Source organism: Oncorhynchus mykiss, chromosome 12 (assembly GCF_013265735.2).
Source record: "Oncorhynchus mykiss isolate Arlee chromosome 12, USDA_OmykA_1.1, whole genome shotgun sequence".
In the NCBI taxonomy this organism is placed as follows: Eukaryota; Metazoa; Chordata; class Actinopteri; order Salmoniformes; family Salmonidae; genus Oncorhynchus; species Oncorhynchus mykiss.
The window spans coordinates 60,526,869-60,545,942 of record NC_048576.1 but is presented as its reverse complement, the minus strand read 5'-3'; the positions used below and the strand labels follow the sequence as shown (position 1 = coordinate 60,545,942).

Genomic DNA, 19,074 nt, shown 5'->3' with positions numbered 1-19,074 from the left:
TGATGGTGAAAGGGTATCACTACTTTTGAGTAACATGCTTTTTCCTCGTCCAACATGTTGTCATTCATTCCTCTGCGTACAGACTTCCTTTCCCCTCCCACATTTGCTGTAGTGTAAAATGCATATGGTTTCTCATGTTGAAATATAAATAAACCATTCCTGCTGTACTGCACTGTCACCGTGGTCTGCCTTGGATAGGAAAAATAATCAATAGGGTTAAAAATCCTCTGAAACTCTTCTGGGGCAGTCAGAGAGAATATGTTTTGTCAGCATTTTCACGCAGAATAAAATATTAACTTGATTGGATCAGAAACTTCACAGGCACAGACTTTTAACTGACGGAACCGGGAACATTGCCGGAACATTAGCTAAGATTCCCATTAAGTTCTAGTTAAGATTTGATCTAACATTAGGATGATAACATACCAAAAGCATTCAAACAATGTTTTTGATAGCAAATTATTTTTGTCTTCCTTTAAATGTTTTAAATGAAATATCCTTGGAATGTTCTCATTCACTAAAATGTTGTGCACAGCAATCTGTAATCACTACCACCAAACATTCCCATTAGGTTACCAGTTCATGTCATAACACAATGTAGCAGTTACATCTTTAGAACATACTGCCGCAACTAAATGTGAAAGGGAACGTTAATGCGACATCAGGCAAATGTTTTAGACAAACATTGTATAATCATCCGCACAACTGGACAGTTTCTGATATGAGAACATTTGCCTCAACGTAACGAATGTTCTGGGAACTTTCAAATAACCAATTTTGGTTTGCTGGGGACTCACTCATACACAGCATCTCCTTTTACAGATTTTTTTCTTCTGTCTTTATATTCCTTTCTCTTGGATCAGTATGTACCTCTGAACTCCTACCCATTTTATTATATCCCCTCCTGCCCAATCTGAGCTGTTTCATTACTCTGTATTTTTTCAGACAATTTCAGGTCAACATACACTACATGACCAAAAGTATGTGGACACGTCAAACATCTCATGCCAAGATCATGGGCATTAATATGGAGTTGGTTCCCCTTTACTGCTATAACAGCCTCCACTCTTCTGGGAAGGCTTTCCACTAGAGATGTTGGAACATTGCTGCGTGGACTTGCTTTAACTCAGCCACAAGAGCATTAGTGAGGTCGGGAACTGATGTTGGGCGATTAGGCCTGGCTCGCAGTCGGCGTTCCAGTTCATCTCAAAGGTGTTCGATGGGGTTGAGGTCAGGGCTCTGTGCAGGTCAGTCAAGTTCTTCCACACAGATCTCAACAAACCATTTCTGTATGGTTTGGAGCTCTGTAGTGAGTGTTGCAACCGAGGACAGACACTTTTTTACGCGCTTCAGCACTTGGCGGTCCTGTTCTGTGAACTTACGTGACCTACCACTTTGTGGCTGAGACGTTGTTGTCCAAGACATTTCCGCTTCACGATAACACTACTTACAGTTAACTGTGGCACCTCTAGCAGGGCAGAAATTTTACAAACTGACTTGTTGGAAAGGTGGCATCCTATGACGGTGCCACGTTGAAAGTCACTGAGTTTTTTAGTAAGGCCATTCTACTGCCAATGTTTGTCTATGGAGATTGCTGTGTGCTTGATTTTATACACCTGCCAGCAACAGGTGTGGCTGAAATAGACGAAGCCACTAATTTGAAGGGGTGTCCACATACTTTTGTATATATAGTGTACTTAACAATAGTACATGTTGTCCAGGGTTGGGAAAATCCTATTTCCAGCCAAATCAAAAGGACACCAAATGTCCCTCATTGGAATTGCAATTTCAGTGTACAATTTTAATTGACTGGAATTGAAATGGATTTGACCCCAACCCCGATATGTGGTCAACCACACCCTTACTATAATGCATTCTCTTATAAAGTTGTAGGAGGAAAAACAAACATTTTCGCTGTCATTTTCACATTTTTATTTGCTTTTGTCAAATACAGGAATAGCATGTACAGAAGAGGAACTGGGCTTTAGAGACTCAAGTAACTGTACAATATTTACAGATAAGAGAGCTTGAACAAATAGGTAAACCTCCAAAATAATAATTATCATAAACAACAAACAGATCAAATAAAAACAGTCAACACAGATTTTATACGCGTTTTAACAGTTACACCTCCCTAAAACCACAGAGCTTTCTTTTAGAAAGCGAACAGATATTTATTTTAATTTATTAACTTCAGGTGTAAACTCTGCTCTCATTGTCTTTTGAAGAACAAACATAAAGAACACAGTTTGCTTAGGTTTTAAATACATTTTTCCCCCTCACAATTTATTTAGGCAGACAGAAAAAAGGGAACATCACACACTCCTCTAACCTCCCTCCCTCCCTCCCTTCACCTCAGTTTTTCTCCCCTCCACTCTTTTATACCTTCAGCAGTAAAAGGGGGACTGAGCAAAGGATTTTGGGCAGGCCATTTCATGTATACCCTAACAAAACATTATTATTTAAAATAACAACAGCAAACAATCCCAGCTAGGGAGGGTCATTTCCTTGTATAAATAATACAAATCATAATTATTAATACATATACGTATATATATATATATATATAGTGTTTGTATGTTGGCGTGTGTGTGTGCCCGTGCATGTTTGGATGTAGATCGCAATCGTTTCTGTAGTGCTGACTGATTCACCGTGGTCCCCTGCTTTCCCTGTTCAGGTCAAGTGGCAGACGTCGTACCCTTTCACACATTCACTATTTTCAATCCGCCTCCTCCGCTCTCCTCCGTCTTTCTCTTTTCTTTAGTCAAGAGATACTTTGTGAGAGAAAAACTAAACAAAAGCGCTAAAAACAGTTCATTGTAGCATCCATTTTAAGTTAAAACTCAACCGTACTCAAAGACTGAACATTGACTGTTCGGTCTTTCTCACTGGGCAAGAACTAGAGTGGTAGGGTCTGAACCCCCCCCCCCCCCCCTCTCCATCTTGGTACAGTCCAGTGTTCTCCACTCCAACTCTCTTGCTATGTCTCCCAAATACTGTATACCTCCTCCCTCCCCACCCCTCCCTTCTTCAACCCACATTCTGCTTTCCAAATGGCACCCTATTCTCCATATAGGCCCTATGGCTTAGGCCAATTGTAGTGCACTATTTCGGACTGTGCCCCCTCCTCCCTCATCAGGCTTTGGTGCTGAGGGTCAGCAGGTCGATGAAGGAGTTGAAGAGGGTCTCCAGCCAGCCCTGGTTGGCCATACACTGCTGCACCACCTCCTCCTGACCAGGGTCCTCCGCTGCCTGCTCTATACTGTCCGTCTGGAGGGAATAGAGAAAGAGAACAGATAATGTTTCTATTGAAATTAATTTGCTTATTTACAGTATATATACAAAAGTATGTGGATCTTCAAATTCAAATTAGTGGATTTGGCTATTTCAGCCCCACCCGTTGCTGACAGGTGTATAAAATCGAGCACACAGGCAGGCAATCTCCATAGACAAACATTGGCAGTAGAATTTCCTTACTGAAGAGCTCAGTGACTTTCAACGTGGCGCCGTCATAGGGATGCCACCTTTCCAACAAGTCAGTTTGTCAAATTTTTGCCCTGCTAGAGCTGCCCCGGTCAACTCTAAGTGCTGTTATTGTGAAGTGGAAACGTCTAGGACAACAACTCCATATGAATGCCCATGATTTTGGAATGAGATGTTAGACGAGCAAGTGTCCACATAATTTTGGTCATGTAGTGTATTTTACCATAGTACAAAACCTTTATTCTCAATTCTATTTTCTCTAAAGCTGTAAATAGATGTACTCCGTCTTCTAGGCCAGAGTATAGACATGTTGCATATACATCTAACATTAATCGATGTTATGCAAGTCAAATATCCACTCTAGGATGGATAATAAAGTTATTATTTTTATATAAGCACAACACAGCCACTCACAAATGACAGCCAACCTTCCACAACAAAAGGACTGAATACACAGTGCTCCATTTGAATTATTCTGACCACAATGGAAACAGAGAGAGGGGGGGGAGAAAGAGAAACAGAAAGAAAGTAGAGAAGAACAACAATGCCGTAGAGGAAAGAGGGGTGTCGGAAGGTCAGTGTTGTGAAAAGCGATTGTGCTACTGAGTCTTACCTCCTTCTTGCAGTTCAGGAAGGTGTGATACTTGTAGTGATGGAGAGAATGATAAAGGCTATAGACACGACACGTCTCTGTGGACAGCTTGAGGTCCTGAGAGTCGCAGAGAGACGGGAAAAGGGGATGGAGGGAAAGGAGAGAGAGGAAATAATTTATTAGGGAATCTCGCCGGTTCTCTTTGGCTAAGGAGGAACAGGGAAAAGGCCCAGTCTACTATGTATTCACAACTTCACACACTTTCAGAGGACCACTAAAAATACAAATGCACTTGAACAACGCTAAAATAAGAAAAATAGCCTCGTCGAAAAGCCGGTTTCCCTGATCGGGAAGCCTGGTGAAGTCTATGGCCGAAAGTGGCTAAATACGAGTGAAGACCCCGGTGTAAATCAGTGGCGCCTTGCAACACGTCAAACCCATCGAATGCATTGCTTGGGCGGGGCTTAACACACAGCACTCCTTCAACGGGCACGTGGGGGGGAGGGTTCTTGAAATGTAAAATCCCTAAAAATGTAGCCTCCGGAAGCCAATGGACCATTCAAACCGTTTCCAAAGGACGTGACAACAATGTTTTTTTTTGGGGCGGTGTGGCTACGCGAGACGAAACGAGACAACTCAAGAGTAAATAAGGATGGTGTCATGGTTTAGCTTTGTTTGTACACGGGGCAAACACCATCCGGGCCGAGTTAAACCCACCGAGATACACGTTTATGTACAAAGCAAAGTGACAAACAGGTCCGGACTTTATTACTCCAGTTTTTGTGAGACAGAATGGTCTCTTCTACTCGGCTTCTACAGCACCTAGACACAATTGTTCGAGGCCAGGGTTAGCCACGGTGCAGCGGATTGGATACACTGGCGTCAGCGGCGGGAAACTAAAGTCAAGGAGTTTCATGACTGGGCGTGGTTCACTCACCTGCTGTTTGGGCGCGGTGCTCTTCTTGACGCGGTTGAGGGTTTTACGGTTGTAGCACTCGCCGCCGAGGTGCAATTTGACCGCTCCAGAGTCCAGGGGGTCCGCCGTCATTTTGGGGAACGTATGTAGAGTCTCCTAGAGAAGAAACATGTAAAAGATGGAGGGAGCGAGAAGTAGTCATTTCGACTGTTTTCACTTGCCAATATGATAGTGAGAAAGTTGGATGAAGATTGGAATTGTACCATATCTCCCCTTCCAAACACATCAGGTACTTTTCATAATCAGGTTTCAGCATTTTTACAACTAAACAGACAGACGTACCTGGTGTTGGCCACTCATGTTGACTCTCCTTAACAGTCTCCTCTTTTGTTCGTTGAGGAGGCTGTCAATCTTCCTCATGGGCGGGAGGTACAACTCGTCTGGGGGCCAGAGTGGGAGGGACATAGAGTCCGTATGACTCATCTCATGACATCGTTCTTCCTCAATCCTATTCTCAATCCTTTACTTTTGATCAATACTCTCTTTCTCTCACTCCCAGGGCTGGGGCCAATTCCCTCGGAATTCAGTCAATTCACGAAGTAAACTGAAATTCTAATTCCAAATTATCATAGAGAAGCATAGCGATTGATTGATTTTTTTATTTTACTTCTTGAAATGACTGAATTGACCCCAAACCTGACCAAATCATCACCCACTCATTTGCTCACACCACGACCCCATCCCTCTCACCGTCTGTGTCCTCCAGGGCTTGAATCATGTCGGGGTCAAGTGCTGTACTGACCAGCATCTCTATGTAACTCCTGAACATCTCCCTCATGGCTCGACTGTTCATCCCCCCTCTCACCGGGGCTACAGGGGAGAGAAACAGAGATAGAGAGAGAGAGAGAGAGAGAGAGAGAGAGAGAGAGAGAGAGAGAGAGAGAGAGAGAGAGAGACATAGAATATGTCACTGAGTGGGTTTGAACCTAGAACCAAGGCATTACATATAAATATACAGTGGGGCAAAAAAGTATTGGGAGAATGTCATATGGTCAGATGAAACATAAATATAACTTTTTGGTAAAAACTCAACTCGTCGTGTTTGGAGGACAAAGAATGCTGAGTTGCATCCAAAGAACACCATACCTACTGTGAAGCATGGGGGTGGAAACATCGTGCTTTGGGGCTGTTTTTCTAAAAAGGGACCATGACGACTGATCCGTGTAAAGGAAAGAATGAATGGGGCCATGTATTGTGAGATTTTGAGTGAAAACCTCCTTCCATCAGCAAGGGCATTGAAGATGAAACGTGGCTGGGCCTTTCAGCATGACAATGATCCCAAACACACCGCCCGGGCAACGAAGGAGTGGCTTTGTAAGAAACATTTCAAGGTGCTGGAGTGGCCTAGCCAGTCTCCAGATCTCAACCCTATAGAAAATCTTTGGAGGGAGTTGAAAGTCCGTGTTGCCCAGCAACAGCCCCAAAACATCACTGCTCTAGAGGAGATCTGCATGGAGGAATGGGCCAAAATACCAGCAACAGTGTGTGAAAACCTTGTGAAGACTTACAGAAAATGTTTGACCTCCTGTCATTGCCAACAAAGGGTATATAACAAAGTATTGAGATAAACTTTTGTTATTGACCAAATACTTATTTTCCACCATCATTTGCAAATAAATTCATAAAAAATCCTACAATGTGATTTTCTGGATTTTTTTCTCTCATTTTGTCTGTCATAGTTGACGTGTACCTATGATGAAAATTACAGGCCTCTCTCATCTTTTTAAGTGGGAGAACTTGCACAATTGGTGGCTGACTAAATACTTTTTTGCCCCACTGTACATACCAAAATTGTATTAACACACAGTTTCACACACACACACAGTCCCTCACCTTGGTCCTCACTGGGCCCATCAGTGGAGGAGTCTGAGTCAGAGGGGACTTCCTTCTGCCACTTCTTCCTCTTCTTGGGTGGAGGCTCTGCCTTCACTGGCCTAGCCCTCGAAGGGCGCTCTGTCTTCTTCTCTCCTCCTCCTCCTCTCTTCTCCTCCCTCAGTCTCTTTCGGTCCTCTTCACTGCTCCTTCTCTCCACCTTCTCCTGAGGTGGTGGATGCCTCTTCTCTTTTTCTTCTCTCTCCTTCTCCTCCTCTCTCTCCCTTTCTCGCTGTTTCTCTTTTTCCCTCTCCCTCTCTCGCTCCTTTTCTTTTTCCCTCCTCTCTCGCTCCTTCTGCTCCCTCTCCTTCTCTTTCGCTTTCTCCCTCTCTTTCTGCTCTCTCACTTTGTCCTTTTGCTCCCTCTCTTTCTCCTTCTCTTTGTCCTTTTGCTCTCTCGCTTTGTCCTTTTGCTCTCTCTCTTTCTGCTCTCTTGCTTTGTCCTTTTGCTCTCTCTCTTTCTGCTCTCTTGCTTTGTCCTTTTGCTCTCTCTCTTTCTGCTCTCTTGCTTTGTCCTTTTGCTCTCTCTCTTTCTGCTCTCTTGCTTTGTCCTTTTGATCTCTCTCTTTCTGCTCTCTTGCTTTGTCCTTTTGTTCTCTCTCTTTCTGCTCTCTTGCTTTGTCCTTTTGCTCTCGTTCTTTCTGCTCTCTCGCTTTCTCCTTTTGCTCTCTCGCTTTCTCTTTTTGCTCCCTCACTTTTTCCTTTTGTTTCCTCTCTTTCTCCCCATCTTTCTCCTTTTGTTCCCTTTCTTTCTCTTTTTGCTCCTTTTCCTCTCTCTCTTTCTGCTCCTTCTCTTTTTCCTTTTGCTTCCTCTCTTTCTGCTCCTTCTCTTTTTCCTTTTGCTTCCTCTCTTTCTGCTCCTTCTCTTTTTCCTTTTGCAACTTCTCTTTCTGCTCCTTCTCTTTCTGCTCCTTCTCTTTCTCCTTCCGCTCCCTCTCATCTCGCTCCAATCGTGGTGGAGTTTGACTGATGGCAGGGGGAGGTGGCTTGGGGAGCGATGGGAGTGATTGACGCCTGTCAAGGTACAATTTTTGTTGTTGTAATTTTGCAGGTTATTGCTTACAGTTAATATTTTCAGATCTACACAAGTGCATGGGCGTAGGGGCTTCAGCTCTACATTGGGTTGGGCACGTATGAATCAAGATCCAGAGGAGTACGGCAAACACGCAGGGACAAACCTACCTCAACATGAGTCCAGGTCTGTGCCAGGGTTTACGTGAGCACACACGGACATAATCCTTTTTATTGAAATTCTCCAGGAACTTGACATAGAGACGTTGGTACCGCATCTTGGCATCGCCAAAGTAGCCCAGGTACTGTGAGAGAGAGAAAGGGAGAGAAATATTTATAGAGACATAATAATTTGAGTCATTATAAACAAACAATGTGTAGCTTCAAAATGTGTACAACTATCATGACGATCTCATGCTGGATTGTAAAATCCTTGCATCCATTGCTGGATTGTACTTTGAGATGAAAAAGAAGGAGAGAGTCTCCTGTCTTAAAGGGGATGTGAGTAACTCACATTGCTGGTGGCACAGAACTGCCTCTGTCCGTCTTTGATCTCGGGGCTGAACTTCTGCAGCAGGGCTTTCTGCACTCTCCAGATGGGTGGTGGCTCGCGGCCGGTCTGCAGGGCCATCTTGAGAGACAAAGAGAGTATGCACAGGGCCTTCAGAAAGTATTCATACCCCTTGATTTACTCCACATTTTGTTGTGTTACAGACTGAATATTCAGGATATTAACTTAATTTCTTTGCCACATTATTTGCAGTTTTACTTTCGTGTCTTACTGCAAACAGGATGCATGTTGTGGAATATTTGTATTCTGTACAGGCTTCCTTCTTTTCTTTTTGAGAAGACAAGACATACCACCTCCCACAGTAAATGCCAGAAGCCCTCACCTTGAGCGTGCCAATGTCCTCAGTCCGCACCACAAACTCATCTCTCTCCCGGAAGATGCCCTCGCCGCCACTCTCACTGTCCTCCTCCTCACTCTCTCCAGCAATGGCCGCATTGTCCTGCTTTTTGGCCAGGTGCAGAGAGGTGATCTTGGGGGCTGGCGCATCCTCAGGGGTGGGGGGTGAGTGTGGGGAAGAGGAGGGTGAGGAGGAAGGCTGGGCCAACTCTGGAGCATCCGAAAGGGGAGGGGAGGAGGAGGGAGGGGGGGTAGTGGAGGGGGGCATTGCAGGGGAAGGGGAGGGTGGAGAGGGCAGGGCAGGGGGAGAGGAGCTGGGGGGAGGAGAGGCGGAGGGGTGGTGGGTTTGTTGGGGGGACGGCTCCTGCTGCTCCTCTTCATCATCCTTATGCTGGAAGGGCAGAGGGGAGGGTGGGGAGAGGGGTGGGGGAGATAGGGGGGAGGGGGAGGAAGAAGTGAGAGGGGACGGGGAGAGGGATGGGGGCGAGGGGGGTACGGGGGCGAGGGGAGGCCCGGATGGAGAATCTGGGGGGGGGGGGGGGGGGTTCAGAGTATATTACATCTTTGGAAATGAACAACTGTTTGTCAGACCATTTCAGAACATCTGGGATTGTAGGCTACTCACCTTCCACTTTTGGAGCATCCAGCATCTCAAACTCAGGCTCTCTCTCCTCCTCCTCTTCCCTCTCCTCTACCTCTTTCTCCACACCCCTGCACTCTACATTCAGGTCTTCCTTTACCCTCTCTTCTTTCTCCATCTCCTCCTCTTTCTCCATCTCCTCTTGTCGTTCGTCCTCTCCGTCCATCCCTTTCAGTCCTTCCTGTTCTGGGGGCGGTGTATTTGGCTGTGCGTTGGCCTGTGTGTTGTGAAGTTGCATGTTTGTCTCTACGTCATCGTCCTGCTCCTCCAGATCGGCTACGTCCTCCTGCATTTGGGCCACGGGCGGCGGCGTTGGTGGCAGCGATGGGCTCTGGGGCGGAGATGGGCTGGGTGGGAGCGGGGCCACGGCTGCAGCCAGCGTATGGGGCGTGTCGTAAAGGGCAGATATGGCCGAGGAGATGCTCTTCTGCAGGTCCTGGTTCTTACTGACAGAGTCCTCCTCCTCGTCGGAGGAGAAGGACGGCAGCGTCTCCAGGTTCCTCTTCAGCTCGTCGTCCAGACGCTTACAGGGGCTCAGCCCGTCCTCGCCCTCGCTACTGTCCCCAAACGGAGGGGGTGGAGGAGGGGGCGGTGGAGGGGGAGGCGGGGACAGGATCCTACCCTTCAGGGAGGAAGAGTCTGTGGTTTCAGCTCCTTCCACTGGCCCTCCGAGGTCTTGGGGTCCACCAGGTCCAGATTCAGGCTGCTTCTTCCCCGTCTTGAGGAAGTCCAGGAAGGAGGCCATGAAATTAGACTTCAGCTCCGGGGGCTTGTCCTCCGTCTAAGAGGGAGGAGGGGGGGAGAGGAGATAAGGAGAGAAGAAAAAAGAGGGGAGAGGAAAGGTGAGGTGCAGATAAGACCGGGGAGGAAAGAAATAAGAAAATTAATAGCAGGAGAAATGAGAAAAGGGTGTGAATGGGAAAAGTGAAAAAAAAAGGGTATATAGGAGGGTGATTTGTATATATTATAATAAAGCTTGGACAGAAACCAATGGTAAAATCTCCCTAAATGCTATATAACTGTATTTTTCCATGCTTCGTGTTGGGGTGTACCTTTAGAAACCTTTCTCTTCCTCTGAATAGAGGTAGTTCACCTTACCAACAGCAGGGGGGGTCTGAGGGTGGTAAGAAAATATAATTGGGTAACCATGGCAACAGCTACCCTGGCAACAGCCTTCTCTCTCCTCTCTCCCTTTCTCTCCGTTTTATTGTCAGTCAGAGAGGCTGGCTGTCAATCACCTCAGACTCACGTCTCCGCTCCGCCCTCTATAGGCTGCCGATATGCGCACACACACACACAGCATTACACAGCCTCAAAAACACAGCTCTATGTTGATACACACACACACAGCCTCACATACACACAGTTCTAATGCATCTTCAAAGCAAAGCCAAATGGAGAGGTCATCTGTTTTGGCTGTCCTGACATTTTAAAAAAAAAATCACTTTGGGACCTTTTTCAGATGTAAGCGGTATCCCTCTGGGCACACTGCGTCATTTCAACGTGGATAATTGGCTAATATTTGGTTGAGACGTTGATCAATGAGATTACAACCTCTATTCACCCACTCGAAAAATAAATAAAAAGTTTGTTGAATTTCCAACGTGTTATCACCATCCTTTCAACCATCTAAAAGCACAACCAAATTCCAAAATAAAAAACTGTCTGATTTTTGGTTTAGTCGTCAAACAAATACCTATCCCCGCGCTTTCAACCATATAAACTGCACAGCAAAGTTCAAATGGGACTACAAAGTCAGATATTTTGTTTATTTATACAATTGTGATATCACTGTGCTTCCTCTAATGGCAGAACCAAATGACCTGGATTGCAGTTGAGATTACATTAAAAGTACATGGTGCAAGTGCTCAATGCCGTTTGAGATTCTGCTGAGATTATTACAGCAATCTCCACGGACGTGCAATGACCTATGCATGCCATCTTAAACATGCACACTTTATATGACTACGTAAGAAGAAATGTATAGTTAACCTCAACATTTGGCCATGGATGGAATGATAGCAACGGTGACTATTTAGTTTTTAAGCAGAGATCTCTCAACAATCACTCACAATAGCACATTGTTAATAGTCAGTGACAAATATAATAGCTGGGCTTTGTTAAAACTTTGGATGGGAGGGTAGCTGTAGCTAGAGCAATTCTCCAGTAGGAGGTGCTGCCCAGTCTATTGTTTTGTTTCTTCTGACAGTGGATATAACAGTGAAAATCTGACGTTGTTTTAAAGTTGCAAATTCAACATAAGGTTTGTCTATGTTGAAATGTGGTTACCATGATGACATAATCCTGTGGTTGATAACCTCAGAACAATAGTTGTGAACCTTTTTCATATCCATTGTATTTTCCACGTAGATTCCACGTCACAATACGTTGACAAATGACGCTGAAACAACGTTGACTCAACCAGCTTGCACCCAGTGGGATATTTTCAAAACTCTAAGTACAAAACTAAACTGATAACACTTGTATCTTATGTTCAGAACATTTGATTGTTCATTCATTGATGTCTCACGGTTTCATTAGTCTTACAGTCCCATTATCCTTGCACAGTACATATGTTTTGGCTCTGTACTCCAGCACTTTGGATTTCAAATGATACAATGACTACGAGGTTAAAGTGCAGACTGTCAGCTTTAACTTGAGGGTATTTTGTTTCATTTCTATTTTGTGCCCAATAGAAAGAAATGGTAAATAATGTATTCTGCCATTTTGGAGTCACTTTTATTGTAAATAAGAATATGTTTCTACACACTTCTACATTAATGTCGATGCTACCATGACTACGGATAGTCCTGAATGAATAATGATGAGTGAGAAAGTAAGACTCACAAATATCATCCCCCCCTCCCCCCACACACAAAAAAAATACTAACCTCCCTTGTTATTTTAATGGTGAGAGGTTAGCATGTCTTGGGGGTATAATATTTGTGCGTCTGTAACTTTCTCACTTATCATTACTCGCAATTCATTCAGCACTCTCCGTAATAATAGCAGCATCCATATTAACGTAGGATTGTTTAGAAACATATTATATTCTTACTTGTATTTACAATTAAAGTGACTCCAAAACGACACATTATTTACCAGTCATTTCTATTCGGCACAAAATAATCTGAAACAACAAAAAACAAACAGCAAATGCGTCCAACAAGTTTCTAGAGTCCCAAGCTTGATGTACACATTGCGTGCTAGGACTATGGGACCAAATACTCATCTTTTGACTACTTTAACACACATAAGTGAATCTGTCCCAATATTTTTAGTCCCCTAAAGGGGGGACGATGTACAACAAGTGCTGTAAATTCTAAATGGTTCACCCGATAATGATGAATACCCTCAAATTAAAGCTGATTGTCTGCACTTCATAGTCTCATATTCATTGTATCATTTCAAATCCAAAGTACTGGAGTACAGTGTGTAACTGTCCAAATAGCTTTGGAGCTCACTGTATATTGTTATATACAACCCAGGTATTTCAGCAGTGCATTGTACACTACACTATAATTCCAAATGGTAGCACAGAGTGACTCTTTCTACTTTGTCCTATTGAAGCACACTGGCTGATGGAATATGATGATGTAGTATTTACAGCCACATCCATATATATGATTCGGTTTTACCTTCCAACATAAATTTATGTCAAATTTGATACATTTATGGAGGGGAAAATATAGAAATGTAGTGCTCAGAAGTTATCAAACTATATACGTTACAGTAAGCAATCTTTTGGTTCAGTAGTTACGTTTGGAGCACTTCGATTAAGTGATAGTTGTATTGTTAAAAAATGACAAGAAAATCATTATCTAAAGGCAAGTGAACATTGCATTTTGAAAACCAGATACTTAGATTGAATGTGTCCAAATTGAAAGACTGATTTGGTGCAGTGAACAAGTGACTTTGTGAAGGTCTGTGTGGGACTCAGTCAATCAAAAATGCCTAGAGTTGTGAAAATGCCCCACATACTTGTAGAAAATTGCACCAAAATGTTGAAAATAAAACTAACACACGCCAATGTGTTCTCTTTTGTCTTTCCCCGACTTGAAATATCACTTGTGGAGCCTTATGCCCCTCTATCTTATTCGCCCCACTAACCACAAACTCTAACTACACACACAAGCTCTCCTCTGGATGTTTGTGTTCCAGTCAACGTTAGCCTACCACTGTTGTGACTGAGGTAGAGCCTACCCTGAAGCCTTCTTGCCTGACGAGTTACCCTGAAGCCTTCTTGCCTGACGAGTTACCCTGAAGGCCTTCTTGCCTGACGAGTTACCCTGAAGCCCTTCTTGCCTGACGAGTTACCCTGAAGCCCTTCTTGCCTGACGAGTTACCCTGAAGCCCTTCTTGCCTGACGAGTTACCCTGAAGCCCTTCTTGCCTGACGAGTTACCCTGAAGCCCTTCTTGCCTGACAAGTTACCCTGAAGGCCTTCTTGCCTGACGAGTTACCCTGAAGCCCTTCTTGCCTGACGAGTTACCCTGAAGCCCTTCTTGCCTGACGAGTTACCCTGAAGCCTTCTTGCCTGACGAGTTACCCTGAAGCCTTCTTGCCTGACGAGTTACCCTGAAGCCCTTCTTGCCTGACGAGTTGCCCAGCGCTGAAGGGATCTCTGAGTTAAAGGACTTGTGAAATATGAGTAATGAATTATAGATGACACTGTGAGTTATTTCGGAGGCGTAGGTAGGAACGGATTGAGGTTTCTCACCGTGTTGGAGAGCTTCTGCATGGCAGCCCAGGCCTCTGGGGTCAGCTGCTCATCCATGTCCCTTTCCCACGTCATCTGTGGCGGCCACAAAGCAAAGACATTAATCACATGTTCAAAAAACGAAACCCCACAATCAATTAAAAGCAGTGGTCCGGCCCGCTTGTTTCATGGGGCAACATTTACATTTCTGGCATATCGGCTCTGCTGTGTGCTACAAGAGAGGTTTAACGAATGATTCAATTGATGACTGATGAATTGATTGATTGATTGACTTTGCATTGTTGTTTAGTTGAGGTTATATTCCCTGTTCTATAGAGTGATGTGAGGAAACCGGTCGCCACCGTTTCGGCTGTTCAACATCAATATGGACATCTGAACACATTTGAATAAGACAAAACAACAGTCTCTGTTGCACCCCTGTGAAAATGTTCTCTCTCGTCAATTAAACTTACTGCATTATGTTAAAAGGGCATTACAGTCAATTGATACCAGTATATATTTGTAATTACAACCGCTTTACAATGAGTAAAAGGCAAGTGATGAGAGTTAGGAAGGGATTGAATTAGAAAATCGCACAGAAATCTACACTGTTCATTTCATTGGCCACTTTCCTGTGTCCACACTCTCCCTGTTGCTGAGGCAACAGCCGCCATTTTACTTTTACCATGACCAACCAGCAGACATCAACAGATGGAATCCAGAACATCAAACTCACACAAAAAGACTCCATCTTATCTATCTCAAGCCCAACATAAGAAATACATTCAAAAGCCCCCCCCCCACCCCCCCACAATACCATACATGGCTGGCAGCTGTTACACTTAACGCTCAGACTACAATCACATATTGATAGAGGATGAGGTGACTAAGTGCTTTGAGCACCGGGAAAAGGGCAGTGTACAATCTTAATGATTTCCTATGAGATTCCGACTATTATTATACAAAATAACGAATATAAATAAATATACAGTGCCTTCAGAAAGTATTCACACCCCTTGACATTTTGTTGTGTTACAGTATGAATTTAAAATTGATTCAATTGAGATGTTGTGTCACTGGCTTACCAACAATAACCCATAAAGTCAAAGTGGAATTGTGTTTTTCCGAAGTGTTTACAAATTAATAGTCAATAAGTATTTAAACTCTTTGTTATGTCAAGCCTAAATACTGCAAGTTCAGGACTACAAATGTGCTCTAAAAGTCACATAAGAAGTTGCATGTACTCACTCTGTGAAATAATAGTGTTTAACATGATTTGGAATGATTACCTCATCTCTGTACCCCACACATACAATTATCTGTAAGGTCCCTAAGTCGAGCAGTACATTTCAAACACAGATTCAACCACAAAGACCAGGGAGGTTTTCCAATGCCTCGCAAAGGAGGGCACCTATTGGTAGATGGGTCAAAATAAAATAAAAAGAAAGCAGACATTGAATATCCCTTTGAGCATAGTGAGGTTATTAATTCCACTTTGGATGGTGTATCAATACACCCAGTCACTAAAAAGATACAGGCATCCTTCCTAACTCAGTTGCCAGAGAGGAAGGAAACCGCTCAGGGATTTTACCATGAGGCCAATGGTGACTTTAAAACAGTTACAGAGTTTAGTGGCTGTGATAGGAGAAAACTGAGGATGGATCAACAACATTGTAGTTACTCCACAATACTAACCTAAATGACAGAGTGAAAAACAGGAAGCATGTACATAATAAAAATATTCCAAAACATGCATCCTGTTTGCAATAAAAGTTAAAGTAAATTAAAGTAAAACTGCAAAAAATGTGGCAAAGAAATTAACTTTAAGTCCTGAATACAAAGCGTTATGTTTGGGGCAAATCCAACACATCACTGAGTACCACTCTTCATATTTTCAAGCATAGTGGTGGCTGCATTATGTTATGGGTATGCCTGTCATCGGCTAGAGATTTCTTGGGGATAAAAATAAATGGAATAGAGCTAAATACAGGCAAAATCCTAGAGGATAACATGGTTCAGTCTGCTTTCCAACAGACACTGGGAGACAAATTAACCTCTCAGCAGGAGAATAACCTAAAACACAAGGTCAAATCTACACTGGGGCTGCTTACCAAGAAGACACAATGTTCCTGAGTGGCCGAGTTACAGTTTCGACTTAAATCGTCTTGAAAATATGGCAATTCTTGAAAATGGCTGTCTTTCCCAGAAAGACCCACAGCTGTAATCGTTGCCAAAGGTGATTCTAACATATATTGACTCAGGGGTATGAATACCTAATATAAATTAGATATTTCTGTATTTCATTTTCAATACATTTACCAACATTTCTAAAAACATGTTTTCACTTTGTCATTATGGGATATTTTGTGTATATGTGTGAGATTTAAAAAAAAGATTTAATCCATTCTGAATTCAGGCTGTAACACAACAAAATGTGGAATAAGGGGCATTAATATTTTCTGAAGGCACTGTAAATATTGAATACTATATATGCTGAATTTAAATTATATAAAGTCAGATGCAGATTAAAAACATACTCATTATCACATCTGGCAGATGTCCAAGTTATTTTTTGGGCCTAGTTGTTCATATCAGAAATATTTCAGTTTTCTTTGCAAAATGTTTGTCAGTTTTAATTTCCCCTCTGAAAGAGAGACAAGTGATCCATCCCTCCCAAGCTGCTGTGTATAATGTGACAGGAAAGAGGAGAAAACTCTCAGGTTTAGTCACACACCACAGAGCATCAATCCCCCAAAACACACATCAAATACCTTTGTCATTCTCAGAGACGAATCCCAAATTCACCACTTTGAAGTGAGAAGCTCTGCCGAACATGAATAATTTAAAAAGATATCAGGTACACCCACTAATGAGAAGGAATCTCTTTCGAAACCTCAGATACTGTAGCTACAGTGCATAACAACAAATCAACAGTGAAGTACTGACCAGGGAGTTCAGTAGAAAAATAAACATCATTGCTGATGAAATATATTTAAAAAATATATATTTTTTTTAATCAAAGCAATGCATCACTACTGATTCTCTGAAACTATCCCTTAGTGTCTTATAGAGAGAGGCCTACCTATCACCCTTGCCCAAGGATGTACATGTAGTGGTAAATAAGTTTGGATAAAGCTGAACACTGGTCAAAATGACAGATGGTGAGTGACGTAAACATTAAAGCAAACAATAACGTAATAGGTACTGTCATGACGTTGGCCTGGGGGTTGGTTTATGACAGTCATAAATACCTCTTCCCCCCTTTTTCCTCTCTCTACCCTACTAAGGTTACATTTGCAAAACCCCTTGGTTAACATAGAGATTCTGGGAACGTCAGAAGGTGGGGGGGAAATGAACTATATTCTGGTAATCCGAACAATTGAACATATGCAGTGGTACTTAATGAATATGATGTCAGTTTCGTTTGTCATCTGAGACATTCTCATCAATGATAAGATGACATAAGCTCTACAGTGGAAAGTCTATACATCAGAGTTATCAGAGTCACATGGAATTGTTGTTCAATTTAAATGTTTGAATATGAAATTATTTGTGATGGGATGAAATGTGATTTTAGCTTCTAAAATGTGAGATGTGGGTTTTCATTAAGTTAGGGCTGCTCACTCAGAGACAGAGGTAATAAAACTTTTCAAACACACCCTCCTCTTCCTTCCTATATAAGCTCTTGACGACAACAATGTTCCAATGAGGTAGGCTGATGATCCTATGTCAGAATGGTTCAGATAAAACTACAGAACGAAGCCAACGAAGCCAACATCAGCATGAGCTTTGGTTGCGAATGGTATGAACTTTGAACTCTTATTCACGACAGAAGTGATACCTCCTAGCCGTTGAGTTAGCGACCGCAGCTGCAAACGCAGGTTAGGAAGGAACAGACAGAGTATCCTTTCCAAATGGGAGGGTAATTTAGAATGCATAAGATACTGTATTTACGATAGCACAGCTTCTTCCCTTTGTTCCCCAGTCTCCCGCTCTTTCACTCAAACCCCGCCCCTTTTCCTTTGGGTAACAAGCTGTCATATCTGTTCCGCCCGCTAGGGACATTTTCCTATGACGTAAAGAATTATCTAGGTATAATTCATTCTTTGTATATGTAATTCTGAGTGATTAGTTAGGTATTTAGTAAATAAATAATTAAACCCAATTTTATATTGCTGATTCAAATTGTTAGCCAGGGTTCTTCAAGAATTTACAACTTTCAGATTATGAGACTGAAGTAAGATGACGATTAATGTTGACTGCTATTGATGTAAAATATTACTAAATCTTTAAGAGTTTATTCGGAAGATAACAGCTCAATAAATATTCTTTCATGATGCCCGTTTCTCTAGTTAATTACATTTACATGATTAGCTCAATCAGGTGATATTAATTACAGATAAATTATTTTATAGAATAGCATGTTATAGCAATTAATCCGGCATAGCCAAAGACACGACAGTACGATTTACCAAATAAAAAACAGCAGGTAGAACCCAAAAAAGACAAAGGCAGATGCACTTACCTCCTGGGCTTGAGCTTTCTGCTTCATCTTCTCCTGGCTCCTGGTGATGTTCATGTCCATCCCAGCAGTGGGTCCAGGACTCAGGCCCAGGGAGGGAGCCGAGCCCACCGACCCGTCAGAGAGAACCGGGTCGGTGCTGGACAGGGAGTCTGTCCTTAGCAAGGAGTCCGAGGGAGACATAGAGGGGATAGGCAGCTTGATCTGAGAGATGTAAAGAGGGGATGGAGGAGAGTGATGGGTGTAGGGAAAAGAGGAAAAGAGAGAAGGAGGAATGAGGGTATTAGGGGAATGGTGAGGGGAAAAAGAAAGGGATAGTTGAAGAGAGGGGTATAGGGATAGTAGTAGTATTGAGTTAGTGGGGTAAGAGAGGA

General features: G+C 43.0%; 1 protein-coding gene across 1 annotated transcript in view; it reads right to left on the bottom strand.

Annotated features, from left to right (window-relative positions):
• Window positions 1-1,913: 1,913 nt before the first annotated feature.
• prr12b (proline rich 12b) overlaps window positions 1,914-19,074 on the bottom strand; it is a 30,783-nt gene continuing 13,622 nt past the window's right edge. Inside the window, exons 5-17 of the mRNA XM_036937942.1 lie at window positions 18,704-18,904; window positions 14,200-14,274; window positions 9,466-10,261; window positions 8,827-9,365; window positions 8,448-8,564; window positions 8,105-8,238; window positions 7,766-7,936; window positions 6,885-7,171; window positions 5,742-5,861; window positions 5,334-5,431; window positions 5,013-5,147; window positions 4,097-4,192; window positions 1,914-3,270 (exon numbers count right to left, since the gene is read on the bottom strand). Coding sequence (XP_036793837.1) covers window positions 3,136-3,270; window positions 4,097-4,192; window positions 5,013-5,147; window positions 5,334-5,431; window positions 5,742-5,861; window positions 6,885-7,171; window positions 7,766-7,936; window positions 8,105-8,238; window positions 8,448-8,564; window positions 8,827-9,365; window positions 9,466-10,261; window positions 14,200-14,274; window positions 18,704-18,904 — 2,904 coding nt within the window. The 3' untranslated portion in view covers window positions 1,914-3,135. The remainder of the gene's footprint in view (window positions 3,271-4,096; window positions 4,193-5,012; window positions 5,148-5,333; window positions 5,432-5,741; window positions 5,862-6,884; window positions 7,172-7,765; window positions 7,937-8,104; window positions 8,239-8,447; window positions 8,565-8,826; window positions 9,366-9,465; window positions 10,262-14,199; window positions 14,275-18,703; window positions 18,905-19,074) is intronic.